At 45.8% G+C, this 7,820-nt stretch overlaps 2 protein-coding genes across 2 annotated transcripts; one reads left to right on the forward strand and one right to left on the reverse strand.

Annotated features, from left to right (window-relative positions):
- On the forward strand, window positions 1–1,952 carry LOC136535289 (uncharacterized protein At5g39570-like). Its single transcript, XM_066527590.1, has one exon. It carries the CDS (start codon window positions 140–142, stop codon window positions 1,466–1,468), a length of 1,329 nt encoding a protein of 442 aa, XP_066383687.1. The 5' UTR covers window positions 1–139; the 3' UTR covers window positions 1,469–1,952.
- A 145-nt stretch (window positions 1,953–2,097) lies between these two features.
- Window positions 2,098–3,886, reverse strand: LOC136535298 (uncharacterized). The gene is made up of 4 exons (XM_066527597.1): window positions 3,626–3,886; window positions 3,324–3,413; window positions 3,101–3,197; window positions 2,098–3,023 (listed from the first exon to the last, which is right to left on the reverse strand). The coding sequence occupies exons 1-4, from the start codon at window positions 3,750–3,752 to the stop codon at window positions 2,885–2,887; spliced, it is 453 nt and encodes a 150-aa protein (XP_066383694.1). The 5' UTR covers window positions 3,753–3,886; the 3' UTR covers window positions 2,098–2,884.
- Between the last annotated feature and the right edge of the window lie 3,934 nt (window positions 3,887–7,820).

The following is a 7,820-nucleotide window of genomic DNA, read 5'->3' on the forward strand; positions in this document are numbered from 1 at the left end:
AGTAGTGCCCTCCCACGACGGCCGCCGACGGGCGGGGCAAGAACATATACCCGCCCCGACACGGCATCGCACGCACCACCCAAAGCAAAACCCCTTGTTCGCTTGTCTTTCTCTTCTCTAGATCCACCCCCAACCCGAAATGGCCTCCTACGACGGCGACGAGGATTCCGGCCGCCGCCGCCCTTCGCAGCACCGCCCGTCCGGCGGGGGCAGCGGCGACCTTGCCTCGAGCGCGAAGCTCGTGGCGGAGGCGGCCAAGCTGTCGCTCCAGGACCACAGCCTGGAGAAGGTGGACAAGGGCCGCGTCGCCGGCGCGGCGGCCGACCTGCTCCACGCCGCCTCCCAGTACGGCAAGCTCGAGGGCAAGCCCGTCGGCGGGTACCTCGAGAAGGCCGAGGAGTACCTCCACCAGTACGGCCGCAAGGACGGGGGTGGCGGTAAGCATCAGGGGGAGGGGGAAGGCAACTACGGTAAGAAGCCCGGCGGTGGCCATGGAGGGGGAAGGTATGAGAACGAAGAGGAGGAGGAGGAGGGGTACAAGAAGAAGCCTAGTGGCGGGAGGTATGAGGAGGATGAGTACAAGAAGAAGCCTGGTGGTGGTAGTGGCTATGGAGGTGGAGGGTATGAGGAAGAAGATGGCTATAAGAAGAATCCAGGCAGTGGTGGCTATGGAGGAGGAAAGTACGAGGATGAAGGTGACTACAGGAAGAAGCCAAGCAGTGGTGGCTATGGTGGGGGAAGGTACGAGGATGAAGACGATTACAAGAAGAAGCCCATAAGTGGTGGCTATGGTGGGGGGCGGTATGAGCAAGAAGATGATTACAAGAAGAAGCCTTCAAGTGGAGGCTATGGTGGTGGGAGGTATGAGCAGGAAGATGAATATAAGAGGCCTCCGAGTGGTGGTGGCAGTAGCTATGGGGGAAGCAGGTATGAAGAAGATGATGAGTATAGGAAGAAGCCGAGTGGTGGTGGCTATGGTGGAGGAAGGTATGAGGACGAAGATGATTATAGGAAGAAACCTAGTGCTGGTGGATATGGAGGTGGAGGAAGATATGAAGATGAGTACAGCAAGAAGCCGGTTGGTGGTCATGGCGGAGGGAGGTATGACAAAGATGATGAGTACAAGAAGCCCAGTGGTGGTGGATATGGTTATGAGGCTTCCAGTGGTGGAGGCCATGGAGGAAGGTACGAAGAAGAAGACTACAAGAAGCCTAGTGGGCACTCAGGGGGACGCTATGAGGAGGAGGGGTACAAGAAGACTAGTGGCCATAGTGGAGGGAAGTATGGCAAGGAGGAAGAGGACAAGAAGAAGAAGAAGCATGGCGAGGAGGAGTCAGAGGGTGGCGGTATTGGAGATTACCTGAAGTTGGCACAGGGTTTCATGAACAAACAGGATGGGGAAGGGGGGAGTGGGGGCGGCATGGGAGACTACTTAAAGCTTGCAGAAGGTTTCTTGAAGAAGCGCTGATTGATCTTCCATGTCATGTTTCAGGAAGGACTTGTTGTGTTTGGTTAGTCCATTGTCCTGTTTATTGTCTCCAAGTAGTGAAATTTTCAAGGTTTCCAATGGCCCCGTTCGCTTGTCTTAAAAATGGCTTGTTCGGCTTCTTTTTTCAGCTGGAACAGTGTTTTTCTCTCACAACAATTCAGCAAGAACAGTGTTTTTCAGCCAGTTTCAGACCAGCGAACGGTGGTCTGAAACTGGCTGAAAAACACTGTTCTGTCTGAATTGTTGTGAGAGAAAAACACTGTTCCGGCTGAAAAAAGAAGCTGAACAAGCCATTTTTGCTCATGTTGTCTGTGTGTTGTGACATGAATGCTTAATGTGCTGCTTACGCTGCTGGGGTAATAAAAGCTTGGATGCTCTGCTATTCATGTTGTATATTAGTTCTGACTAAAATAATATGTATCCTATATTATTATGCTTACAATAAAGTGAAACTCTTGGAATACGTTTTCATTCATTATGTATTGTTGTTATGGTCCTACCGTTTGAAAATTATGTGATGTGTTGGTTCTTGATCTTATCATACTGAGTACTAATGCATGGATGTGCATCTTTTCCTGAACTTGATTTTAGTTTTGCTAAACCTGAGACAGAGAAACTAACCAGTCATGTTTATTTCAACTTTGTTGGTGGTTGTTCTAGGCGTATCCTTGCAAAATAGCCTCTGAATGGATAGTTTGAACTTATTATGGTGCTTGGCTACTAACCATCGAGGCATCTTGCCTAAACTAATTTCTCCTTTGTTGGGCCAGTTCTTATCTCTAAGTAGTTGATGTCTCTTCTCACTTGGCCCTTGTGCAGTGCCTGCCAGTTTATGTCACATGATGATAGTTTTTCGTATCTGTGTGCTGTTAATTGGTGAAGAATTTGACACAAATAATTTAGTATCTAAATCAAACTAATGTCTTGGAAGTAAACAATAGGTCATATAGAGGAGAGGCTAAGAGGATTGTTGAATTTGAACCACAGGCAGTTTTATGTCATCGGTTTCACGCAGTGTCAGAGACTCAGAATTATTAGTATTTCGCCTTTCCTGATTCCATAGTTGAAAAGACACAAGTGCACAGCTCAATGGAATATTTCTGCAAGGGCACCCTTTTCAGCTGCTTGTTTATTCAATCAAGCAGTTTTTTGCTCCTCTTTGTATGACCTCTCAGGCTCTCAATACCTTGATTCCAATAAAAAAAGGGCAGGCCCAGTGCCGGATGCTCCCACATGAGTGCAATGCATTTTACAATGGGTACATATGCATTGCAAATTCTGAGCTCCCATTATTTTGGTGAACATTCTCGTACTCCTAGTGGCCTATGGGCTGGTCTAGATCCCCTGGTAATCAGGGTATTTCGCCTGCTGAAACTGAATGATGTGCTCAGCTCGCTATTCTGCTTCGGTTCTCTTCTTGAGCTCCGAAATGAAGTCCTCCCTCTCCTGGTCGGTCATGCCCTCCGTGGAGCAGTCCCCGACGCCCCACTCGGCGCCCCGCAGGCAGTACTTGTCCTGGATCATCCTCTCGTTCCTGCAAAAATCATAGCTTCAGCGTTGAACATGTATCACCAGAGAGATCTTAAGGAGCGTAAGCAAATATGTTTTTACTTCTCTTTGTTCTTCTTGGACTTCTCGAGCAGCTCCTGCAGCACCTTGGACTTCTTGAACCTGTTATCGAATTCGGCGTACTTCTTCTGGTTCTCCGCTTGCGAGCGCAACAGGAAGGCAGGGTTTCCATCAGTCAAGAAGGCCTGAATTGTATAAGTTTGCCGCAAGAACAAGTCCCTGGCCTTCACAAGAACTCAACAGGAAACTGAGGCAAGCAACTAACCATTCCATTTCTCCAGGAACTCGAGCCGGGGGAGGTCGGGTCCTGGAGTTGACTCCAGTCTCGAGAAACCGGACAGGATGCCGGCGTTCACTGCAGTCAAAATGTGCCAGGCATTAGTTTGGAAACACCGGCGAATCTGTGAATGCTTTATGTTCCATCAAGTGCTGCATGCGACACCCAACTCATCTGCAACTCTAGCTACTGTTCACAAGAGCAGTTTCTAGCGTGACTGCTGCCGTGTTGCACCGGTGTCACTAGGAGGGCGAAAGTGGCGGTGAGCAAGACTGCAAGAGTAGCCGTACCTGGACTGGACCAGAGGACGAACGAGAGCGAGACAGCCGCCGGGACAGCCAGCGACACCCCTAAATCAACGCTGCTGTGTCTGCTCCAGTCCATTGACGCCACCCCTGAATGTGCAATGTTCAACATTGACCTGCTGCAGTGCTGTGTGTGCTCCTATCCCTCATGTCCAATGTTTTAGTACGACCTTGCAATTTTTTTTTGTCGTTTATTTCATAGCACATGAAGCTTAACCTATTTTTTTGTTGTTTAGTCCATAATCGTGTCTGAATTGAGTCCAGCAAGACACCCTTCCCCCGACTCCGCACAGAGTGGGAGCTCTCTGCACTGGGTATGCGATCTGTACATTCTTGGCTCAGTTCCAGTGATGTGATGGAAGCTAATAGATTCTTGTTGGTATGGTAGGTTTGTAAGGAATTACAGAATGTGTATTTATTTCTCCATTTTATTTTGATTTGTGCCATGAAGTATTTGACTATGCAATAGGTCTGACAAAAGAGAGCTAAAATTATTATCTGTCTAAACTACTTACTGCAGTTAGTGCATTATCATTTAGTTCTGAAGGAGTATGTCTGGTTTCATGATCAAAGGATTGCACTGTCATAATCTGGGACACAACAACATGGAATGCTGTTAGGAAATTGGAAACAAAATTGGTCAGAACTTCACAGTAGATTACAGCTCACGTTATGTGTGATTTACACTCACATAGTTTTATTCTTCTTATTTGTCAATATAGGCGCTGTAACAAACCTATTAGTAATTCCAAAACTAGAGAGTTCAAAGGTCGATAGAAAAAATCTTGCTCTGGAGATCCCTACACTTGAGAAAATGTCCAGACCATTTAATGAAACACAAACAGTTTTACAGCCCTCTGTTTTAGCAGCTTGTTGTATTGTGTGCCTACAAGCTGTACAGACACAGGCACTACTATGTACAAAATTCCAGTACATATTTTATTTGCCATCTGGTTTTGTTTTGCTCGTAGCAATGCACAATCACGGACCTATGACTAATCATATATTTCAGGTAACCATATGATCTCTTGTATTAGTGTAGTAGTTTGATAATTCAATATCATACTTTGATCTTGTTCCCACGTGTATTCATAGTCCATGTTGATAGTTCAATATGATACTTTGATCTTGTTCCCATTGTGATCTCGATCTTTTTCCATGTGTATTCATAATCCAAATCAGCCGGCACATCTCCTGCTTGAGAGCACTATAGAGATTAGCTGGGGGGAAAATATTTCTGATGGTGGCAGCGCGAGGCATTTCAGGAGGCCTGTCATCATTGTCAACTTGAAGCTGACGGTGATCATGACCATGACAATACAGGTGGTGGAGTACATGGAAGAGATGATGTTGGCACTGCTGCAAAGTAGCTTCGTGCTAATCATGACACTGTAGCTTTCTGACAACACAAGCCCGGAGATCAACCTTGCAAATATGGTTCCTCTCCATGCACTAACCAATTCTTTGGTTTTTGTATATCTTCTGAGCTGAGTCGTTGTCTTATTTGAGGATAATTTAGAACAATGTCATCAGTTTTCTTATTTGAGGTTCACTCAATTTTTTATTCGATGCATCTGAATTACTATAATTTGTGTTGGAGGAGCCAGAGGCAGATGTATCTGACCTGTTGATGCCACTAGGATTAACTACGGTTCTGATAAATTAGCAGTTGTACTGCAGATTTTTACTCTCACCTTATTGCACAAAGCATGGAGTAACTGCATAATGGAATGTCACAAATATTGCACTTGAAGTGTCATTTCTTTTTTGGTAATAGTACAACACATTTGAATTAGAATTATCATGATATAATTTTTTCACGTTGCAACGCACGGGCACGATCCAAGTGGATTATTTTTAGCTGTCGGATCCCTAGCAAACGCACAGGATTCGTTAACGAGTGTTTTTAAGCTGGGGCCTGTTAGGAACGCACCATTTCGCAGAAATCGCGCCGAAGTTCACAGGAATCAAAACCTAAACATTGTTCAAGAAAGATTTCACAGAAAAATGCATGAACAGACAAAAAAAACCCAAAAAAACCCGTATTCCAAACAGACCCTGATGCAATATATAGCGCAAATTATTTTTTTCATACAAAGTTAAGCATGGACAAAAAAAACTTGTAACTCAGTTGATGGCATAGTTTCGTTCTAAACATGGTTTTAATAAGGCAGATTTGGCCGTGGGACACTAAAAAAACATGTAATTGGCTGCGACACGCCGCTAACTGCGATATCGGCTGCGGCACACTCGAAAATCATTTTCGTTTGCTGTAACACACCGTCCCCATTAAAATATAATTTTTGTTGGGTATGAGAGGAAGAAGATAGGGGAAATGATGTGTTTGCCCTCGTGTTTGCCCTCATCTTCTTGCTATAGTTGCTCGAAAAACTTACACTAAGCTATTGCTGATTTTGGCACTATGGCAGCTACTGTTGCGCTATCATGTTTTAGTGCCGCTAAATTGCTTAGTTGTAGCGTTGAAATAGCGGCGCTACTTTGGTTTGAGCTAACAGGAATCAATGAGACGGCGTTAGTGAAAACCCACTAAGGGGCTAAGTCCACTAAGGCCCAAATTGTATCAGATATATGGGACCGGGATACATCACCGCCCGTATTCCGGCCCAAGCCTGACAAATGGGCCGAAGACAATAAGGAATGAGGGTCATGTACACCGGGCGTATCAGTAAACGTGGAGATCAAGTTGTTAAGCATAGATAGCCTACATTTTGATATCCGCAAGATATGGTCGAATGACATGTTATACTTTCCAAGTAACAAACTAGAAAACACATTCATCCTTACCCCCAGGCTATATAAGGAGGGGTAGGGACCCCATCAGTCCTTTACATTCTAGTGCATAGCTACAATCAGCAACCCTGTAACCAAGCATACGAATACACAGAGATCCACTTCAAACTAGATATAGGGTACCATGTACCTGAACCAGTATAATCCCTGTGTCTTGCATGCTACCCGTCTGATTCCCAGTACCCAAATACGCTGATTCGTATTGCCGAAGTAAATACTTCTGATAGTTGGTGCTCTAGATAGGAAACTTTTACGCACAGATTCATTATGTTTTAGATGTGCCTCGTCACCAGGATCGACGACGATGTCGACCGGATGCAACCAGGCGACAAGATCGCTTCTGACGGCCTGGGCTTCGTCGCCGACTGGTTCAGGAACTTGCGCCTGCAAGACCTCAAACCACCCGCACAAATAGGAGGAGTAGCCGCCCACCATCTGCACGTTCCTTGCCGAGCTCGAAGGTACCGTGGAGGCAGTTCCAATCGCCTTGGCCCACCACATGAACCTCTATGCTAAGGAAGCTCTCTCCAAGTTCGGTCAAGAGTAACTACTTGACACGGGCTTTGAGATCTAGAAAGATCTGCGCTAGACCCATGACACGGATCCACCGTCACTACCCGACTACGTCCTACCTAGGTTCCCAACCATGCTCAGGAACACAGCGCCGACTCAGGCCTTTTGGCTTCGCCAATCCATCGAGACCCCCACAGGGCTGGGCCCTCTCATCTGAGGAGGAAGGGCCGCAAGCGCAAAGGGTGGGTTCATCGGCAATAAGAAGAAGCAGAGCAACAAGAAAAAGATCAACAAGACCATGAACGGTCCGTGCTAGAACCATCGCTTTCGGGTGACCCACCACACCAAAGATTGCATAGCATACAGGAGGTGGCTCACAGAGAAAGAAAAGAAGAAGGCAATGAACAATAACAAGTGGCGCAAGGAGGACGACCCGATCGGGAAGGGTGTAGAGTCAAGATGGTAGACTAGAGGGGGTAATAGTCCTTTCTAAAATTAATCGCACTGGCTAACTAAAACAAATGTAGAATTAAAACTAACGGTCTAGCTAAGACTACACCCCTGTATCTAAGTTCTCTAGCACCTTACAAAGATACTGATTAAGCAACTAAGGTGTCGATCTAGCTAGAGCTCACCTAACCAATTCTAGAAGCAATGTCACACAAACCTATGCAACTAGTATTATAATATATGTCAGTGGATGATTTTTAGCATTCTGATGTGGACAACTAAATATATGTTAGTAAATGATGTGCTTTGCTAATGTGAATAGGCTGAATGAACACATAATGGCATATGTTAGTTGGATGTTGATGTGGACACTTTGCACGGCGAGATAGTTGGATGTTCTAGTGGA

This window comes from Miscanthus floridulus, chromosome 2 (genome assembly GCF_019320115.1).
Source record: "Miscanthus floridulus cultivar M001 chromosome 2, ASM1932011v1, whole genome shotgun sequence".
Taxonomy (NCBI): Eukaryota; Viridiplantae; Streptophyta; class Magnoliopsida; order Poales; family Poaceae; genus Miscanthus; species Miscanthus floridulus.

Bases quoted from the DNA above. Each gene is read 5' to 3' on its own strand.
- LOC136535289 (XM_066527590.1), top strand. From the start codon at position 140: ATGGCCTCCTACGACGGCGACGAGGATTCCGGCCGCCGCCGCCCTTCG.
- LOC136535298 (XM_066527597.1), bottom strand. From the start codon at position 3,752: ATGTTGAACATTGCACATTCAGGGGTGGCGTCAATGGACTGGAGCAGA. The intron at 3,198-3,323 runs GTTAGTTGCTTG...TGCGCTCGCAAG, and splicing joins GTTCCTGGAGAAATGGAATG to CGGAGAACCAGAAGAAGTAC. The intron at 3,024-3,100 runs GTAAAAACATAT...TGATTTTTGCAG, and splicing joins TCCAAGAAGAACAAAGAGAA to GAACGAGAGGATGATCCAGG.